The 22,332-nt window shown below is 39.0% G+C and overlaps 1 protein-coding gene across 11 annotated transcripts in view; it reads left to right on the top strand.

The window, feature by feature from the left end:
* KIAA0586 (KIAA0586 ortholog) overlaps positions 1 to 22,332 on the top strand; it is a 137,851-nt gene that overhangs the window by 37,337 nt on the left and 78,182 nt on the right. For all 11 annotated transcript variants that reach the window (XM_043548790.1, XM_043548791.1, XM_037901173.2 and 8 more), the window contains 7 exons: positions 3,811 to 3,883; positions 4,205 to 4,474; positions 6,018 to 6,192; positions 14,491 to 14,679; positions 15,796 to 15,983; positions 19,840 to 19,947; positions 21,514 to 21,594. In XM_043548790.1, coding sequence (XP_043404725.1) covers positions 3,811 to 3,883; positions 4,205 to 4,474; positions 6,018 to 6,192; positions 14,491 to 14,679; positions 15,796 to 15,983; positions 19,840 to 19,947; positions 21,514 to 21,594 — 1,084 coding nt within the window. The remainder of the gene's footprint in view (positions 1 to 3,810; positions 3,884 to 4,204; positions 4,475 to 6,017; positions 6,193 to 14,490; positions 14,680 to 15,795; positions 15,984 to 19,839; positions 19,948 to 21,513; positions 21,595 to 22,332) is intronic.

Here is a 22,332-nt window from a genome sequence, read left to right as displayed (position 1 = left end):
CAAACTAACTTGATATATATTTTTGACGAGATTACAATTTGATTGATAAAGATAATAGTGTTGATGTAATATACTTAGAATTCTGTAAGGCATTTGACTTGTAAGGCTGACATTTTGATTATTAAAAACTGGAAAGGTATAAAATTAACATGGCACACATTAAGTGGATTAAAAACTGGCTAACTGATAAGTCTCAAAATGTACTTGTAAATGGGGAAATCATCATAGAGCGGGTGTGGTTCTAATGGGGTCCTGCAGGGATCAGTTGTTGGTCCTACATATTTAACATTTTTATCAGTGAAAACATAAACGCTAATAAAATGTGCAGACAACACAAAAATTGGGGGAGTGGTAAATAGCGAAAAGAAAGGTCACTGATATAGGGTGATCTGGATAGCTTGGAATGCTGGCCTTAAGCAAACAATATGTGTTTTAATATGGCTTAATTTAAATGTGTACATCTAGGAAAAATGTAGGATGGGGGACTCTATTCTGGGAGGCAGTGACTCTAAAAAAGATTTGGGGGTCAGGGTGTATAATTAGCTGAACATGAACTCCCAGGGTGACGCTGTGGCCAAAAGGGGCTAATGCAATCCTTAGATGCATAAACAGGGGAATCTTGAGTAGGAATATAGAGGCTATTTTACCTCTGCTTGTGGCACTGGTGTAACTGTTGCTGGAATATTGTGTCCAGTTCTGGTGCCCACAATTCAAGAAAGATATTGAAAAATTGGAGAGGGCTCAGAGAAGAGCCATGAGAATGATTAAAGGATTAGAAAACATGCCTTATAGTGATAGCCTAAAAGAGCTCAATTTATTTAGCTTAACAAAGAGAAGCCACACACAGCTCTTCTCCTCCTGAAGAGCTCTGTGTGGCTTGAAAGCTTGTCTCTCTCGCCAGCAGAAGTTGGTCCAATAAAAGATATAACCTCACCCTTGTCTCTCTAATATTCTGGGTCCAACACGGCTACAACACCACTGCATACCATTCCCATCTAGAAGACTCTTCATCAGTTTAACACCTGTAACTTTTTAGGAATATTCACATTATAGCAGGCTTTGGCTTTTAAATTTGTTTTTGCTCTGTCAGCAGTATAAAATATTTTTATTTAATTAAACACATCCCCTTGCTTCATTACTTAGTCTTCCTGGAAATATGCTCCTTTTTTCATTTCTAAGTACATATAGCCATTCTCTAGTATGATGCAGTTTTGTTCTTGCCTGTTCAAATGTGACAAAAGATGAAATTTCAGGGTTTTTTTGGTCAGTCCAGGTGAATTTAAGTTTCTTATCAGCATCACAATTTCAGTTTTCCTTACGTAGGCAGGATGGGGCAAGTTTTGAGTTTCTACTTTTCCTTCTAGAATCTCTTAGCTTATTTTTTCCAGTCAAACTAAGTCTTTCAATTAAGGGAGGATTAAAAATGCATTGAGAAATTTAGAGAAGTTTTTGGAAGGAAAACTGATACTTGTTCCTTTTCTGGCATGGCAGTGCAGCTTGTTCTAGCTGGGTTTTAGGCCAAGCCTCCAAACCATGGGTCCCAGTGCTTTCTGAGGTAGTAAAAACTCTTAACTTCTCTGCAGCCTCAATTTCAGATGTTAGGATCAAATTTCTGTATCCAAAGGTAATTTCCAGGTACCCAAATAACTTAGCCTGTCCAGTGGATGCTTAATACAGATCTGGAGTGGCTCATGACTATGAGAGCTTACTTCAGGGCAGACTGTCAAAAACAGGGCAGACACCCCAAACTGGTGGTGTGTTCTATAATTAGTTTCACAAGCCCAGAAACAAATGTGAATTCCTGGATCACTATAATGGAGTCACATACAGTCCATTAGGCCCTCCAGTCGATGATAAATGGTCACTTATGCCAAAGACCACAGAATATTCAGGTTGCTCCCAGTCCCAAGAATCGCTTACTCCAGATCAATTTGTACCTTAGATCTCACACTGAAGACCATGATTGTAGCCAATCCTATAGTAAATTGACTAAAGATTTATTAATGAGGAAAAAGAAATGAGTTAAAGCAAGCAAGGATATACGCACAAGTGAGTTACCATCTGTGTTTCCTAAAGATGACAGAGATGTAGTGATCTGTCCATTCAAAATGTCTTTCAGGGTGGACTCAGTGGTAACCCTTGGGGATCTCTGCCTTAGTTTAGTGTCTCTGGCCTTGTGAGAGTTTAAACAGCAAAGAGATTAAAATTTTTCTTGCTGTTTTATCTGTTACATTTAGCCTTCCAGTCCATGAGATGAGCTCCTTTATAAGTAGCATTTCCAAGGTCTGATAAGGCCATTGACCAATCCTTTGTATTGTGATGTTCCTTAATGGCCTGTTTAAACTTAAGAGGCATCCTGAATGGCCGGGGGGAGGGGAGATGATTCCTGTGCCAGGGTTCACAAGTTCAGAGCAAATATTTTTGAAGTTACAAAGCAAAAGTTACAAATTTCCTTATAGCATGGAAAGCAGACATTACAAATGAGATTAATGCATGCAACAACTTGCTTACACTCATGTCGTAGAGTCTAAACACGGAATACATTCTTATAAGACTAATACCTATTTTGAACAAAACTAACATACAGGTGAGCTGGTTTGGTTTCCAGCTATAGTTTGTCCGTTCTCAGCTAACACCTACGACCTTGGCTAGAGCTGGCACTTGTTTTACCAGTGTCACACCAAGAGGCAAAGGTTTTCTGTTAATCTTTCCCCTCTCTTCTCTACAGGATTTAAAAAGAGGTCTAGGTCAACTGAACCAAATGTCATAAGTTCAGCACGAAAAGCTTTTTAGGGGGTTGTTTTGTAGAGCACACTTAAGGCCTTAACTTCATGTTTCATATGATACTAGTAAAGTAGATCAGATTGTCTCCAGAACAGCCAGGGTTTAAATGTTTGTCTGATTGTTTTTGTTATTGCTACTTCTTGTAGTAGGCTCACAATTTCAAGGTCCTGTTGGGGCTCATTCAGTCAATATATGTCTAAAATTGTTGCCAACCTCTGTGCAGATAGTACGATGACGTGCACCAATATAACAACCCAGGTATATTTATTTTCTGTTCAGATTAGCAAAGCTACCACAGAGAACACTCAGCATGCTTTCTCAGTGCACTATTGCTTGCTCTCTGTCTTGTGACATGAATCTGATTTTGACCACTGGTGTTACAGAACCTGTTTCCATGTTGTGAGCACCCAATCTTTCTCACACCTTTGTTTTTTTAAGGATGTCTCTCTAGTTTCTGTTCCAGATATTTTATCAGTTGCTTACATAAAATTATATCTGCAAAATATATTTTGGTGGTAATTGAACTCTCATCTCTTTGCTGTCTTGAATGAAGCTAGTCTCTCTTTTGTAAAGATTTTCTGGGAATGGGAATCCATAATAATTCCTTTTTGGAAAAAAAGACTTACCTATCTTTAAATACTCATCTGCTCACTCTCCCCGACCAAATTGGGAGTATGTTTTTCATACTCTTTTGCTTTTCAAAAAAGAAACATATGAGGCAATCGGGGCTGCTATACCATCTCATGAGAGTAAGTGCATGGCACCTGCTTGTGAGGCATGTTAATGGTGCTAGGGTATAGAACTATGGGAGCTTCCAACAACGATGTACTAGAAGCACAGATGTGGGAAAGTAATATGAATACATCCAATATCTTCAGAGATCAAGAATTGTAGGTAAGTAGTATTCTTATTTTCCCAGTGCTTTTTAAAGCCTCCCTCAGAACAGGTCACTACATTCTCAGGAACTAACTCATCACAGTTTGAGAAACATTGACCTAACATAGCTCTTTCTTCTTTGTGTTTCAGAAATGTACTGGAGGAGATTCGTATCAGAAAGACGGTAGATGAGTGGATTAAAGCAATCAGTGTGGAAATTCAGGTATGGCTGGAAGAAAATGTATGAGTTAAAGTTTCTTGCATTGTAAGACACACTTGTGGTTTTTTAAAATGTAGACTTCTAAGAAATATTGTTCACTCTCAATATGAAAACATCAGGAGACTATTGGGCCAATTTGTAGCTTAACAACAAAATATTCACACCTATTTTAAAACTTGTTTAGCTTATTGAAAATCACTACATCACAGTTACTGTTTAACATGAAAAACAAACCATTTGTCAGAACTTCAAAGTTGTCCCCAGCCTCTCCTCATAGACTGGAAGATAAAATCTCGTTTGACTATGTTTCCATTTTATCTTTAGGCAGAAATGGCAAAAAGTGATTATGAACAAACACAATATAATCAAAAAGATCCAAAGACTCCATGGATCAAGAGAACACAGAATACCAGGGATATGAAGACCAACAAAGAAATTAAGGCAAAAACTCAAAAAACCCAAGGATCCTTAACAAAGAAGTATTTATCTGCTGCTAAGCCTTCTCAGAAGCAGTCAGAGGATAATTTTAGAAGGCAGAGCTTGAGAAGTTATTCAGTTTCTGAAACTTTGCTGAAGAAAGAAGGAAGGGCAGAGGTAAAGGGTTTTGTTTATTATTTGGAGTTCCTTCTGGTAATGATGGCCCTCCTTCAGTTTCCAGGAGAGAACTGAATTGGAACTGTCAGTGTCCTGCTTTATGATTGACAGTAATTAAAATGTTCACATGTAAGGCAAATATTCCTCTACACACAGTGCTAGTTGGGTAGTATCTGGAATAATGCATGTTTAATTCTGGACAATTATGCTATAAGGCACAGGATTTGTAGGGTTTGTTTAAAGGGTACATTACATGTTTGAGTGTGCATTACTTCATATATAATTAATATTACCATAAATGCAAATTTAAAATAAAATGGCTCACTCCTTTGGGTTTCCATTGTGAGGACTGGCTTTATTTTTATGCTTGTAGAGTACATAGCTAATTGGCACTTAATAAATAATATGTAACAGAGTATAAAAAGGTAAAGTTGATTGTATACTTGATACTGATTGATGCAAAAGTTCTTATGCATAATGACAACTAATTTATCAAATTACATAGGAAGTGTCAGGGTTCCTTCCCCACTCTGAACTCTAGGGTACAGATGTGGGGACCCGCATGAAAGACCCCCTAAGCTTATTCTTACCAGCTTAGGTTAAAAACTTCCCCAAGGTACAAACTTTGCCTTGGCCTTGAACAGTATGCTGCCACCACCAAGTGTTTTAAACAAAGAACAAGGAAAGAGGCCACTTGGAGACATTTTTCCCCAAAATATCCCCCCAAGCCCTACACCCCCTTTCCTGGGAAAGGCTTGATAATAATCCTCACCAATTGGTACAGGTGAACACAGACCCAAACCCTTGGATCTTAAGAACAATGAAAAATCAATCAGGTTCTTAAAAGAAGAATTTTAATTAAAGAAAAGGTAAAAGAATCACTTCTGTAAAATCAGGATGGAAAATACTTTACAGGGTATTCAGATTCAAAACACAGAGGCTCCCCCTCTGGGCAAAACCTTAAAGTTACAGAGAACAGGAATAAACCTCCTTCTTAATACAGGGAAAATTCACATAAAACAAAAGATAAACTAATCCGCCTTGCCTGGTTTACCTATACTGGTTGCAATATTGGAGACTTGGATTAGGATGGTTTGGAGAAGATGGATTTCTGTCTGGCCTCTCTCAGTCCCAAGAGAGAACAAACATGTAAAGAAAGAGCACAAACAAAAGCCTTTCCCCCTCCAAGATTTGAAAGTATCTTGTTCCCTTATTGGTCCTTTGGGTCAGGTGCCAGCCAGGTTAGCTGAGCTTCTTAACCCTTTACAGGTAACAGGATGTTGCTTCTGGCCAGGAGGGATTTTATAGCACTGTATACAGAAAGGTGGTTACCCTTCCCTTTATATTTATGACAGGAAGTAAAAATAAATAACTAAATAAAAAGCCAAGATTTACAGTTCATCTAACACTGTTTCATTTCTGTATCTTATTTGTCCATAATACTTCACAAAATGTAAAACTGGTGGAAAAAAATGTGTAGTAATAATTACACATTTAGTTCTTCACATATGGAGAATTTAGAAATTACTTTTCTTCTGTGCAGGGACCTCTGAAAGCAAGTGCAGTGGAGCAGAATGAAGAGTATCTGTCCCAGGTATATGGGAAACCAATTTACCAGGGCCACCGCAGCAAGCTTAAAAAAGCACCATATCTCAGGTTCAACTCTCCATCTCCCAAATCCAAACCTCAAAGACCAAAAGTTATAGAGTGTGTTAAGGGTAAGTAATCCTTTGATATAAATGTTTAAATTATAAACAGGTGTGTCTGTCGTCACTTCCCATTAGGTGCTTTCTTTCAGGTTTTTCTTTTCAAATTCCTTATAGCAGATTCAGTTGCTTGTTTACAGCGGGCACACTCTTCAAGTTAAGCTTTAGTGGGTTGTGATGACCATTCTCTTTTTCCCCTCATTATTTGAGAGCCAACCTTTCTGAAATTCATCCCCAGTACATGTTGTAAAATGAATAAGTTATATTATTACTGGCATAGCTGTGATATTCATACTTGTAATGGAAATTCATCTTCAGCCTTCTGCTTATAGTCTCTCTTCTTAACATGCACGTAATACTCTGAAAGTATTTTTTTGTTACTGTATCAAACTTTAGATCCCATCTCTTTCAAAACTCTCATTTTTTATGACAGATTAGCGATCCATGATCAATTCAATATATGCTTTCACTGTGTTTTAAGAAATATATAGTTGAATTATTACACTTGTCATATCTCCATAGTTAGAGTTGCATTAAAAATGGGGTTTACAATTCTGTTTTTTTTATACATGTAGGTAGCCTTTAAGTGTGAAATCATGGAACTAGAAGGGACCTCAAGAGGTCATCTAGTCCAGTCCCCTGCACTCATGGCAGGACTAAGTATTATCTAGACCATCCCTGTCTAACCTGCTCTTAAAAATATCCCATGATGGAGACTCCACAACCTCCCTAGGCAATTTATTCCAGTGCTTAACCACCCTGACAGTTAGGAAGTTTTTCCTAATGTCCAACCTAAACCTCCCTTGCTACAATTTAAGCCCATTGCTTCTTGTCCTGTCCTCTGAGGTTAAGAAAAACAATTTTTCTTCCTCCTCCTTGTAACAACCTTTTATGTACTTGAAAACTGTTGTGTCCCCTCTGTCTTCTCTTTTCCAGACTAAACAAACCCAATTTCTTCAATCCTCCCTCATAGGTCATGTTTTCTAAAAAAAATAGTTTTTGTCGCTCTTCTCTGGACTCTCTCCAATTTGTCCACATCCTTCCTGAAATGTGGTGCCTAGGGCTGGACACAATACTCCAGATGAGGCCTAACAGCGCGGAGTAGAGCGGAAGAATTACTTCTCGTGTCTTGCTTACAGCACTTCTGCTAATACATCCTAGAATGATGTTCGTGTTGCACTGTTGACTCATATATTTAGCTTGTGATCCACTATGACCCCCAGATCCCTTTCTGCAGTACTCCTTCCTAGGCTGTCCTTTCTCATTTTGTATGTGTACAACTGATTGTTCCTTCTTAAGTGGAGTACTTTGCATTTGTGCTTTTTGAATTTCATCCTATTTACTTCAGACCATTTCTCCAGTTTGTCCAAATCATTTTGAAATTTAATCCTATCCTCCAAAGCCCTTGCAACCCCTCCCAGCTTGGTACTGTCCACAAACTTTATAAGTGTACTCTCTATGCCATTATATAAATCATTGATGAAGATATTGAACAGAACCGGATCCAGAACTGGATCCCTGCGGGACCCCACTCATTATGCCCTTCCAGCATGACTGTGAACCACTGATAACTACTCTCTGGGAATGGTTTTCCAACCAGTTATGCACCTATCTTATAGTACAGGGGTGGCCAACCTGTGGCTCCGGAGCCACATGCGGCTCTTCAGAAGTTAACATGTGGCTCCTTGTATAGGCACCGACTCCGGGGTTGGCGCTTTAGGCACCAGCTTTCCAGTGTGCCATGGGGTGCTCACTGCTCAACCCCTGGCTCTGCCAAGGGCCCTGCCCCCACTCCACCCCTTCCCGCCCCCTCTCCTGAGCCTGCAGTGCTCTTGCTCCTTCCCCCTCTCTCCCTCGGGCCTCCTGCATGCCACGAAACAGCTGATCAGGAGGTGCGGGGAGGTGCTGATCGGCAGGATTGCCGGTGGGTGGGAGACGCTGGGAGCAGGGCTGGGGAGCTGATGGGGGGCTGCTGACGTATTACTGTGGCTCTTTGGCAATGTACATTGTTAAATTCTGGCTCCTTCTCAGGCTCAGGTTGGCCACTCCTGTTATAGTAGCTCAATTTAGGTTGAATTTCCGTAGTTTGTTTATGAGAAGATCATGCAAGACAGTATCAAAAGCTTTACTAAAGCCATGATATACCATGTTTACCGCTTCTCTCCATCTACAAGACTTGTTACCCTGTCAAAGAAAGCTATCAGGTTGGTTTGACGCAATTTGTTTTTGACAAATCCATGCTGACTGTTACTTATCACCTTATTATCTTCTAGATGTTTGGAAATTGATTGCTTAATTATTTGCTCCGTTATCTTTCTGGGTACAGAAGTTAAGCTGACTGGTCTATAATTCTCCTGCTTGTCCCTTTCCCCTTTTTATAGATTGGCACGCTATTTGCCCTTTTCCAGTCTTCTGTTATCTCTCCTGTCTTCCATGACTTTTCAAAGATAATCACTAATGGCTCAGATATCTCCTCAGTCAGCTCCTTGAGCATCCTAGGATGCATTTCAACAGGCCCTGGTGACTTGAAGACATCTAATTTGTCCAAGTAATTTGTAACTGTTTTTTCCCTATTTTAGCCTCTTCTGATCCTCCCTCATTTTTACTGCCATTCACTGTGTTAGACATCCAATCACCACCAACCTTCTTGGTGAAAACCGAAACAAAGACATCATTAAAGCACCTCTGCCATTTCCACATTTTCTGTTGTTATTCCCCCCCGCCTACCCTGTCCTTGGTCTTCCTCTTGCTTCTAATGTATTTGTAGAATGTTTTCTTGCTACCCTTTATGTCTTTAGCTAGTTTGATCTCTCACATAGTGTTAGTTCTTATGCCATTTGAAATGTCTGTGTGGTTTGTATGTGTTATCTTTTCATTTCTACATTAAAAGGTTTGAAGTTGTTGCTGAAATTTTCTGTGGCAGTCAAACTTTTTTAATCAGCTGGTTACTTTTAAAAAACATTGTCTCATTTCACATAAACTTTCAGAGAGGTGAATCCTGAGCAGATCTGGTATGAGGACTAACTTTTAGGATTATGGGTAGGATTAACTTTTGCCATTATTCTTCATAACTTAAAGTTTTCCATTAGCAAAACCTGGGGACTGTTCTCCCTCAAAGAAACTCTTAAAGAATTGCCCTCTATCAAAATGGTTGCTATTTCCTATTGTTCTTAATACAACTGAAGCTATTGGAGACCTCTGTTTTTGTATAGTCTGTGCAGGAGGAAGTTTAGCAGATATGGCCATCCCCCTGAATCATTCCCAGTGAAAGTGACACTAAGTTGCCCTTTAAGGTGTGAGGAGGCAGAGGGGGTCACTGGGAGGATCCAGAAACTATGGGAATCTGAGAAGCAGGAAGGAAACCTAGGAGAGTTGGAAGAGAATGTGGTGTGCAGAAGGGGGAAAATGAGGACATGTGTAGCGGACATGTAGGGGAATGTAGGAGGAAGCCAGAGAAATAGGAGAGGAAGTGGGGAAGAATATGAAGAGTAGGAAAGGGAGAGCAAGCATAAGGAGGAGTATAGAAGACAAGACACGATGAGAGACTGTGGAGGGAGAATATGAGTTACCAAATGATTACATTAACTTCTCTCAATGTAAATGTGTGGATATTCAATGTGCTGAAAATAGTGTGCAAAAGGGAAGGCTGATTTGGAGTCTGGTGTGATTGGAAGGAGTAGTTGGTTAGGGTGCTGGGAGGCAGTTAAAGGCTAGAGTGTGTGGTTTGTGGCAAACATGATTGAGGTAGGGATAAAGTGTGTATCTGGGAGTGGAAGAGTAGAGAGTACATATCATTAATTGTTTTAACATTTAATTTATTTGCTTATGTGACTTGTCGAGGTGGGTTTTATAGAAACCATATCTGTTTAGTAACAGAGCTTTTTGTGTATTAACTACAGTGAGTGTTGTCAATATGCCATATGCTGTATAAACAGAGATTGACTGGATGAAGATGGGTAATTCTGACACTGTTTTTTAAAGCAAAAACAGATCAGTTTAGGAAATAAGTCAGACTGTGCTTTAAATGTCACACGGTAATTATGATTAACAATTTAGTGGATATCAAAGAGTAGTAATGACTTGTTGTGACAGGGTCCCCGGGGTGCAACCTGGACTGTGGAACTGCTGAGCCCTCTGTCCCACCAACCTGGTATAATAAAACTGTAGTAAAATAATGTAGTTATCCTGTAGTTGGAACTCTGTGCAAGTTACAGTGATCTCTCTGTATGTGGTTAATAAATAAAGTAAGACATGTTTATTTTCTCTTTAGGGGAAAAAGGGGGAAGAAGATGGGAATATACTGTGTCATTTCATGAGAATTTACTGTAAATAGAGCTTCCATAGAGTTAATCTAGTCCTAAGCTTTCCAACTGAGGTTTTAGCCTGAGGTAGGATGGTACTTGACTGGTACTTAGAATACCTAATTTTATTACCCGTCTTTGCCACAGACTTCTTGGGTTGACCTTGGGCAAGTTGCTTAAATCCTCTGTGCTTCAGTTCCTTGTTAGTAAAATGGGTGAAATAATACTTTCCAATAGGTATTGGGAATAATTTGTTCATGTTTTTCTGAGGTGCTGATATACTACATTGATTGAGACTATATAGTGGTATAGACTAGAAACGTGTAGACTGTTATCAAGTGACCCTTTAACTGTCTCTTTGTTAAGCTAAATAGATTGAGCTCTTTGAGTCTATCACTATAAGGCATAAAGAAAAGGAGTACTTGTGGCACCTTAGAGACTAACCAATTGATGAAGTGAGCTGTAGCTCATGAAAGCTTATGCTCAAATAAATTGGTTAGTCTCTAAGGTGCCACAAGTACTCCTTTTCTTTTTGCAAATACAGACTAACACGGCTGTTACTCTGAAACCTGTCACTATAAGGCATGTTTTCTAATCACTTTAATCGTTCTTGTGGCTGTTCTCTGACCGCTGTCCAATTTATCAACATCCTTTTTGATTCCCGATCCTGGAGATTGCATACCATGTTACATAGACCACAGAACCATTGAAAGTAGTTAGCCTCATGGTTGATTGTCAAGAAAATCTAATTTTATTAAAGTGACGCCTCTTCACTAATAGCATATATCAGTTGTGTTAAATTTCGTGTTGCAATAAGGATGCTGCTAGTTAAGGCTGAAATGGACATTTTGAGATGCTCTTTTCAGTCATTTATAACTTGCTCAACAGTTTTCCTTTGCAACTAAACTTCCATGAATAATGCTTGATATCAGTGCAGGAATTCTCCTAGGAAGTTAGGGGATGGAGAAATCCATCTATTCTTGGGTAATCTGAGTGCGTGAAGGTGGTTTTTTCTTTTGTTTTGTTTTTTAAAGAATTTTTTTGTGCTTGGATAATTGTAACTCAGAAAGAACTTAAGTTTTAAATGCATCATGTTTTACATGTACGTTTCATCAAAAATCCAGTTTCTGCTAAATTTGAGTGATTTTTTTTTTTCTTTTCAAGAGAAAGGAATAGTTAAAAGTACTTGAAAATCTAGTTCAGAGAATGTACCAAGAAATTCAGATTGCTCTGTTTGCTGCTCAGTCCTAATTGTTATTTACCACTCTGCCAGTCTTTGTGTCATTGCAAATATTTATCATCAGTGATTTTATATGCTCTTCTGGATCATCTATGAAAATGTTTAATAGGGTTGGGCCTGCTACCTGTTCTTGTGGAACCCACTAGGAAACTCCCCAATTTGAGGATGTTTCCTCATTGACAACTAATTTTTTAGATCTGTCAGTTAGCCACTTCTTAATCCATTTAATGTGTGGTTTATTGTTATTGTATAGTGCTACTTTTTTAATATTGGTGTGGATCTAGAGCAACTTCAGTTCGTTAATTATCCTGGATTCACACTAGTATAATTGAGAGCAGAATTTCTCCCTTAAATCATAAAGAGTATACATATCGGTAACATTTTAGATTATTGTTTGGTGTGGTCAGGCTAGTGTTGCTATGTGAGAACATAAGAATGGCCATACTGGGGCAGACCAATGGTTTGTCTAGCCCCACTATCCTGCCGTCTGAGAGTGGCCAGTGCCAAGTGCATCAGAGGGAATGAAGAGAACAGGGCAATTATTGTGTGATCCATCCCCTGTTGTCCAGTCCCAGCTTCTGGCAGAACCTTATCTGTGTTTAAATTCTCAAGTTTAATGTGGAATAACGTACACTTTTTGCACAGGATGTATATTGCATAGGAAATTTTATGCATGCGCAGCAAAAAATACAGTACTCAATATATGTTCCACTCGATGCTTAGATGTTGTTAAATAGGGTTAGTTTGTGAATACATTTTCAAAGCTGGATTGACAAATCAGTTTTCCCATGTTGATGTTGTGTCTATATTTATGAGTGGGAAGTTTTCACAGTTTGTCCTGCTGCAGTGGTTGAAAAAGCTCAGGGTGGACAGTTAAGAAGCAAGACACAAACCCCAAATTGGTGGTGAGCTCTATACTTAGATTTCATCAATCAAATATCTAGTGTAAATGCCTCAGACACTATAACATTCTTAACATTGAGTCAGAGAGAGTCCCCTTGGGTACTACAGTCTATCTTGTCACCTAGGCAAGGTGACCTTTGTGATAGATGTTCCCTTGCACCAAAAGTCATAATAATAATTAGGGTACACCAAATCCCAAAGGACCAGTCACTTTACCCCAGGTCAGTTGCACCTTAACTCTCACACCAAAGACAACATATGTAGCCAATCCTATAGTAAACTATCAAAAGATTTTATTAACTAGGAAAAGGAAATAAGAAAGTTATTTAGAAGGTTAAAGTAGGTAAACATATATGCAAACAAGTAAGTCACTCTTAATTTTGAAAAGGTAATAGAAGCTTCTATAATAAACAAGCGCTATATGTCTTTTAGGGTTAATCCATGCCAAGCACTGGCGATCTTTTGCTTATGCTTAGTAATCCTTGCTCCTCAGGGACCAAGCCGCATAAAAAATACAGGATGTGTCTACACATACAGTGCTGCAATGGAGAGCTTCTCTTGTCAATGTAGGTACTCCATCTCCCCGGGTAGTTATGTAGATGGAAGAAGCCTTCCCATTGACTTAGCACTGTCTACACTGGGTGTTAAATCGGTATAACTATGTTGCTCAGCGGAGTGGATTTTCCATACCCCTGAGCGACGTAGTTACACCGACATAAGTTGGTAGTGTAGACCAAACCACAGTTCCTCCTTGTGGAGACTTTTTATTCCTTTTCCCCTTCTGCTTCGAGTTGCAAATTCAGATGTTGAGAAGAATTCAGTTGCGCATCTCCTTTGCATGGAGGCCGGGAAAGCAGTTCTGATGTTCCACAATGTTTAGTTTGGTGTTGATGGGTTTTCTTTTGTTGGGCAAAATATAAGACCTGTTGGGAACTAGTATTTTACACTTGTTAATGCTTCTCTCCTGTCTGATGATTTACAGTCGAAGAAAAGCACTTAAATATTACCTTATGACATAGCATACAGGTATTATAAGTGAGATTAATACATGCAGCAACTTAAATGACTTTCATAAAGTCTAAACACTAAACACATTTTTGTAACTCTCATAACTATTTTAACCGTATTAACACAGAGATGAGCCACACTGGTTACCGCTATATATTTGTTAGTGTTCAGTGAGGCCTAGGGGCATTGGCATGTGCTGCCAGGGTCAGTTTGTAGTTCATTGGATAATAAAGCCAGCAATGTATAGTATACACCTGTTGTTTCTTTTTCTAATTGGTCTTAAGCATTTTATGTTGTGATTTATTTTCAGTCAATGTCAGAGGTAGTTTCTACTTAAGTTTTTTTGTTACATGTTATTTAAATGGAAGGAGAGCTGCTTTCTTTAACTAAATACAGGGTTGTATATAGAATTTCCCTTATTCCTTACAGTGTTTCACATACAACCCTATATTTACTTTTCTCTCTTTCATAAATCCTTGAAGGTCAACCTACTCTGTTTCGATTGCAGTTTCAGTTATCTGATCACTTGGTTTGAGTGCTGTGCAAAATAAAAACAGAAGAAAATTCATTGGCAGGGAGGGGTGCCATAAAACAGGTATTTTTGGTGGAGGAAGTTGTGAGTTTGGTGTATCTTTACAGAATTTCTTTCTGTTGTCAGTATTGAGGAATATAACGTATTCATCACTTCCAATATTTTTTATTTATTAGAACAATGGCTGGTCATACCGTCTCTGTTTTTAAAGCAGTTATACATAGTTATTACAGTCAAACAATTTGTATTACATAAGCTTTATACTAGTATATGACATTGTGTGAATGCACATGAGAGATGTATAATTTAGTTGATTCTCATTTCAGGTACTAAGGTAAGGTCAGCAAGAACACAAACCAACTCTTGCACACAGAAAGTAATAATCAGTCCTAAGAGGCAGCGGCCACTTTCTGCACCCCTTAAAGAAAGTCAGTATCTGTTCAGCCCCAGCAGAGAAATGCCTGATGTCTCCGGTCCACTTGAAGGCCATCTAATTCCTATGGCTATTCCATTAGGTAAGAACAACCAAAAACCTAATGAGTTGTATGGGCCAGATTCGTCCCTGCTGCTTCTGAGAGAAGCATCACTTATCTCTCTGTATCAGTGATGGCTTCTGTGCCCATGGAGATTTACAGCTGCCCTTCCTTTGGGGACCCTGGTATGGGGGCGCAGTTTTAAATTCTGATGGGACTCAGTAGAAGCTTAACATGCAGAGGCTGTGGTGGGAGTCTGTGTATCCTCTGTTTCTTTTAGCCAGGCCCACTCCTAGCCAGCACCACTCACACCTTGTGCTGCCCGTTTGAGGACATCCTGGCAGAGGAGAGATTGCTGGCATTTTGCACTGCAGGAGTCTCCTTCCTGGTACTCTTCCCATCACTGAGACTCTGCCTTTGGCTCTACAGGAGGAGACAGTGTTGATCAGAGAATGAATTCTGGGCCCTGGAATTTAGTCTGCATGACAGAGAGTAGATATAAATTGATCATTTCTGCCCAGCAGTTTCAATAGTATTGTCCCAAGTTGATTAGAGCATATTGATCATCACTGAGATAGTTTCCTCTTGAGAGTAGATATAGTCTGAGTACTGTTAGTATATAGACAGAGGTGAATATTAAGCTGACACCTAAAGATAATAAATATACAAAAAAGAGGGTCTGCAGTCAGAGCTCACAGGATGTTATGACCTGAATCATATCTTGACTAATTGGCCTACTAGTTCCAGATAGGAGGAGGCAGGGGGAGACTGTGTACTGTAGGTATCGATTTTATATAGCCCATATCCTGTAGATCAAAGAGCAAAAATGTCTGTCCGTTACGATGACTCAAGCTTTTGAGTAGCACAGGTGACTGCAGTTATTGTTGTTTCATAACACTAGGTGGCACTGTAGTCAATTGAACTACTAGAAAACAATTGGAAAAATCCTCAGGCATCTAGGATTAAAAAAATTAATATGAAAAAATGCATAAAAATTTAAATGTAACTGATAAGGCACTAGATTTTGACCAGTGAGGAAGAAAATTAATCTGATTTTTATAAAATTCACAGAAACGTTCTGATTTAAATTAAGTTTAACTTTATTCTGTTTAATCAATAAGTTCAAGATTTTTATGTTTCTTGACTAACTTTCTTTAGGTCAAACGCAAATTAATGGCATCTCACCACAGTCTGCTGGAGTCATTATTGGTAAACCACACCCTGTTACAGTGATCGCCTCTGTTCTTCCAGCTCCTCCAAAACCACAATCTAAGCTAAAGAAACCCAACATAGCAGTAATAGAGATGAGATCAGAAAAAAAGGACCCTCCTAAACTCACTGTGCAGGTATGAAGCAAGAACAACAACTGCTTTACTTATTAATATTTGCTAAAGATTGTTTGTATTCAAGGACAGGGCAGGCCCATTACTCAATGGGGGGGTGAGGGGGGAGACAATAACAGAAAATGTGGGAATGCTGGAAGCGCTAAATGCCTTTTTTGTTTCTGTTTTCACCAAAAAGGTCAGTAGCGATCTAACAACTAACACAGTGAATACCAGTGAAAATGAGGTAGGATCTGAGGCTAAAATAGGGGAAGAACAAGTTAAAAATTACTTAGACAAGTTAAAAAGAAGAGGAGTACTTGTGGCACCTTAGAGACTAACAAATTTATTTGAGCATAAGCTTTCATGAGCTACAGCTCGCTTCATCGGATGTCTTCAAGTCATACATCCTAGAATACTCAAGGAGCTGACTGAGCAGATATCTGAGCGATTAGCAATTATCTTCAAAAACTCATGGAAGACTGCAGAGATTCCAGAGCATGGGAAGAGAGCAAAGATAATGCCAATCTATAAAAAGGAGAATAAGGACAACCCGGGTAATTATGACCAGTGGGGGGAAAAAATCTAACTAGCTTTAAGACTGAGCTTGATAAGTTTATGGAGGGGATGGTATGATGAGACTGCCTACAGGACGGCTAGCAGCAAATATCTCCAAAGGCCAGTGATGGGACACTAGATGGGGAAGGTTCTGAGTTACTACAGAGAATTCTTTCCCAAGTGTCTGGCTGGTAGGTTTTGGCCATGTGCTCAGGGTCTAACTGAACGCCATATTTGGAGTTGGGAAGGAATTTTCCCCTGGGTCAGATTGGCAGGGACCCCATTGGGTTTTTGCCTTCCTGTGCAGCGTGGGGCACGGGTCACTTGCAAGTTTAAACTAATGTAAATGCTGGATTCTCTGTAACTTGAAGTCTTTAAATCATGATTTGAGGACTTCAGTACTCAGCCAGATGTTAGGGGTCTATTATAGGAGTGGGTGGGTGAGGTTCTGTGGCCTGCAGCGTGCAGCGGGTCAGACTAGATGATCATAATGGTCCCTTCTGACCTTAAAGTCTATGAATCTGAGACCAGTCAGCTTAACTTCAGTAATCAAAAAGATAACGGAGCAAATAAGCAATCAGTTTGCAAACACCTAGAAGATAATAAGGTGATAAGTAACAGTCAACATGGATTTGTCAAGAACAAATCGTGTCACACCAACCTAAAAGCTTTCTTTGACAGGGTAACAAGGCTTTTGGATAGGTGGGAAGCAGTTGATGTGATATATCTTGACTTTAGTAAGGGTTTTGATGCTATCTCACGTCACCTTCTCATAAACAAACTAGGGAAATATAGCCTAAATGGTTCTACTGTAAGGTGGGTGCATAACTGGTTGGAAAACCATTCCCAGTGAGTACATATCAGTGGTTCACAGTCAAGCTGTGGAGTCCCATACGGATTGGTCCTGGGTCCGGTTTTGTTCAATATCTTCACAATGATTTAGATAATGGCATAGAGAGTACACTTGTAAAGTTTGTGGACGTACCAAGTTGGGAGGGGTTACCAGCACATTAGAGTATAGGATTAAAATTCAAAATGATCTCGATAAACTGGAGAAATGGCCTAAAGTAAATAGGATGAAATTCAGTAAGGACAAAGTCAGAGTACTCCATTTAAGAAGCAACAATCACACACGTACAAAATGGGAAATGACTGCCTAGGAAGGAATCTGGGGGTTATAGTGGATCACAAGCTAAATACGAGTGAACTGTGTAACACTGTTGCCAAAAAGCAAACATCATTCTGGGATGTATTAGCAGGAGTGTTGAAAAGCAAGACACAAGAAATAGTTCTTCCACTCTACTCTGCGCTGATAAGGCCTCAGTGGTGTATTGTGTCCAATTCTGGGCGCCACATTTCAGGAAAGACGTGGACAAATTGGAGAAAGTCCAGAGGAGCAAAAATGATTAAAGGTCTAGAAAACATGACCTATGAGGAAAGATTTTTAAAAATGAGTTTGTTTAGTCTGGGGAAGAATACACGGAGAGGGGACATGATAATAGTTTTCAAATACATAAAAGGTTGTTACGAGGAGGATAGGACAAGAAGCAATGGGCTTATATTGCAGTAAGGGAGGTTTAGGTTGAACGTTAGGAAAAATTTCCTAACTGTCAGGGTAGTTAAGGACTGAAACAAATTGTGGAATCTCTGTCATTGGAGGTTTTTAAGAACAAGTTAGACAAACACCAGTCAGGAATGGTCTAGTTCAGGGGTTCTCAAATTGGGGGTCGGGACCTGTCAGGGGGTCGCGAGGTTATTACATGGAGGGTCGCGAGTTGTCAGCCTCCACCCCAAACCCCACTTTGCCTCCAGCATTTATAATGGTGTTAAATATATAAAAAAGTGTTTTTAATTTATAAGGGGGGGTTGCACTGAGAGGCTTGTTATGTGAAAGGGGTCACCAGTACAAAAGTTTGAGAACCACTGGTCTAGTTAATAATTAGTCTTGCCTTGAGTGCAGGGGACAGGACTAGAGGATCTATGATGGTCTTTTCCAGTCCTACACTTCTGTGATTCTATGTGAATGATTTGGTATTGGTGGATGTCTTTTCTCTTAATGTTAACACCGTATGGTATAGTGTAAACAAAAATCAGTCATCCTGTGCAAATTGTTTTGAATTTTTTTACAATTATTTTTATTATTTAACCAGAATAGAGTTGTTTGGAAAAAGAACATATCTGAAAGTATAATCCTTGTGTTGAGGAGAAAACAGCCCTGTGATTTTTTTTAGAGGGAGACTTTCATGCTGGAGCAAACTTGAAAAGGAGAGTTTAATTTATTTAAAACAATAACAATTGACTTGGCTGAATGCTTTGCCATTTAAAATCTTTGTTTAAATATGAGTTTCCTTGCAACACAGTATCCCTTCAGACCAGTCAACCACTGAAGTCCTAATTCCATGTTTGTGATATGAGTCTGTTGACATGGAAATGGAAAAGAATGTTTTATCAAAAATTCAGTATTTTGTTTTCATTGGAGAATCAAACTGAAGCAGAAGATATGCTGTCAGTATTCCCCTCTCTCCCCTCCCCCCTTTAAATATAACTACTTTTGAATAATAGAAGTCAGAAATTTAAAAAAAAAATCCCAGACAGAACATGTAGTCCATCCCTCTGCCAGTGCACTACTTTTCTCATCTACACACTTTTTTGGTAGTGCTTTGTTCAGTTTAGTTTTAAATGTTCCAAGTGATGAGGCTTTTGTCAAAGATTTAAACTAGTACTTACATTTCTTTTTGATGCATTTGTGTACCTGTTGAAAAATCTTTGTCACTGCAAAGAACATAACCACTCTAATTCTTCTTCTAACTGTTTTGTACAAAGATTGTACATCTATTACAATGTGTCTATTACAAAATTAATAGTTACTGCTTATTACTTAAAAGTACACTTAACAACACAGTTGTTTATAAGGCAACATAAATGACCCATTAATCAATCAATCACAGAATTCTGAATAATTGATGTGAATTGGGGTGGTGTATTTATTATGTAAAATTACCATACATGTGTTTGGCAATTAAAACATACAAGATGACAAGGTCCCAGGGTGTTAACAATCTATTATAGATAACAAAACTGAAGACCTCAAATGAAATGGAGAGCAGTAAAAGTAAGATAACAGAAAAAAAGGAGAAGGAAGTACTCTTGGGGGAATGTTCTTAGTTTGTTTATTATGTTAAATCTGTCTTTAAAATCCAGTCCTGATCAGGTGGAGGCATGACAATGGGGAGCCATTCCATGTTCTTATGAAAAGTTTGAACAGAGGAAAATTTAATTAATACAGACTTAGACTTTGGACTTGTGGTGTTTTCCATTTTAGGTATTACCAAATGTAGATATTGACAGTCTTTCAAATGACAGCGTGAGTATAAACCAGACTCCTACAAGCTCTGAAGCAGCACTTCCTCCTGTCAGCAGTCTGATTCAGGTATTGGTCTAAATGCCTAAGAATCGGTGTTAGTTTGATAAGTAGATATTAATACATTAATGTTCAATTACTATCAAATGATCTAATGTAGTATTCCTTCTTTGTTAAAGAAAGTAGGCCCACTAGTAAACAGAAAAGAGAACTAAATTGCGACTTCTAAGATGGGTGGGTTTTTATTTATTTATTTTAAACAAAATCTTTAACAGGGTGTAGATCGTTAATTTCCTTCCATTCCTGAGTAAGGGATGGTGCGTAGCTGTGCCTACCCCAGGAACAGCATAGGGAAAGAATTGTGACTCTTGTGCGGCAGGGAGGAGGAAGTAATCTGCTGTTGGCCCAAACCAGGAGCACATTGCTTCTCCATCCATGCAGGCTCAGCTGTATTAGCTTGCACGTGGAAGAGAGAAGACTTCACCCACTCCTTTCGCCCTTTATGTCCATTCCCTGTCCACCTGCCTTGGGTGGGGAATAGTGGCCCTGTGGATCACCTCACCACCCTGCACACAGACCGACAATACAAGGTACCTGTGCAAGGGAGTAAGGAGGTGCCTTGTGCTCCCTTACACAGCAACACAGGCAAGCCACTAACTACTCGGTGAGATGCTATGGCCTGTATTGTGCAGGTCAGACTAGATGATCATAATGGCCCCTTCTGGCCTTCAGATCTACGAATCATGATTTTACCCATATCACTTTTCAGGAGTTGTCATAGAGCATTTAGGAAATAATAAAGATTGTGTGTGACTTCCAGGCAGAAAACTGTGTAAAGAATGTTAAGGTTGCAAACTGAAGCATATGATTGCAAGATCATGTATTGTTTCTTCCACAGGACCTCTGCCTCATTCAGTGCACAGGCTGAGCTATGTGAACTGAATGAGGCAACTGTTCAATATATCTTTTTTCCTTAACTATTCAGCATGTGTGTGTCTGCTTCATTCACTGCACCCAACCAGCCTTCTCACTGCATGAGGTGATGTTCCTGCAGACCCCTGCCTCATTCACTACACAACTCATTCATCATTCCGCTGAACTCTCATTCTTCTTCTGCCACTGAATGAGGCAGTGTTCTGCCCGTCCCCCATCCCCCCCCCCCCCCCAAAAGAGCTTGTGATCATGTTATTAAAAACTAGTTTGTAATGATTATGCACAAGGAAGTAGAGTTAAGGTTGCTTTGGGGAACCTTAATTTAGGTATTGAGTGATTCACTTTGCAATCATTTGTCACTCTCTTGTGTATTTTAAAAAAAAAAGTTTAATAGTTATAAACAATAATGTTGTCCTGAGATTCTGAAGCGGAGATATTCTATTAAATCCTACAGCCAAGTCCAAGGAGTGCTAGCATTCATTTTATTGAATTGCTTAATGGATACCATCCAGTCCTCTTCCTGGTCTATAGAGAAATCCCTCTAACTGTTAGGATAAAACATTTTTGCATGGTGGTTGTTTAAGATCTAATTAGTGTGCAACAAGATGGTCACTGTAGCTTGATCATATTCTCAGTATAAAGTTTTTCTACAGTTATACCTTTTAATTTCAGATGTGTATGTTTTTGTCTACCTTTTATAAGGGTCCAGAACAAACTCAGTATGAGGAGGAAGATATAAAGTTCCCAGGAACTAATTTTGTGGATGTTACTGATGTTATTCAGGTAATTACATCCCAAAGATGTCCTTGCCTTTGACTTTTATATTCAATTCTGTTCTGTTCCTCAATATGAAATAAAGCATTAAAAATTGTACTTTATACAAAATATGCATCTTGTTTAGTTTAGCTTTATCTGAGATTGAAAGGGGTAGTTTTAAATGGTTGGATGCAAAGTAATTTTGTTTTTAAATGACTAAAAACATTTGGTTGAGAGAAACAAGAAATGGTAGGCCAGCTCTTACTTACTGGTTTCAGAGTAGCAGCCGTGTTAGTCTGTATTCGCAAAAAGAAAAGGAGTACTTGTGGCACCTTAGAGACTAACAAATTTATTTGAGCATAAGCTTTCGTGAGCTACAGCTCACTTCATCGGATGCATTCAGTGGAAAATACAGTGGGGAGATTTATGTACATAGAGAACGTGAAACAATGGGTGTTACCATACACACTGTAACCAGAGTGATCACTTAAGGTGAGCTATTACCAGCAGGAGAGCAGGGGAAAAAACCTTTTGTAGTGATAATCAAGGTGGGCCATTTCCAGCAGTTGACAAGAACGTCTGAGGAACAGTGGAGGGGGGGAATAACCATGGGGAAATAGTTTACTTTGTGTAATGACCCATCCACTCCCAGTCTCTATTCAAGCCTAAGTTAATTGTATCCAGTTTGCAAATTAATTCCAATTCAGCAGTCTCTCGTTGGAGTCTGTTTTTGAAGTTTTTTTGTTGAATAATTGCAACTGTTAG

This window comes from Chelonia mydas, chromosome 6 (assembly GCF_015237465.2).
Source record: "Chelonia mydas isolate rCheMyd1 chromosome 6, rCheMyd1.pri.v2, whole genome shotgun sequence".
NCBI classification, from domain to species: Eukaryota; Metazoa; Chordata; order Testudines; family Cheloniidae; genus Chelonia; species Chelonia mydas.
This window is presented reverse-complemented; position numbering and strand designations above follow the sequence as displayed.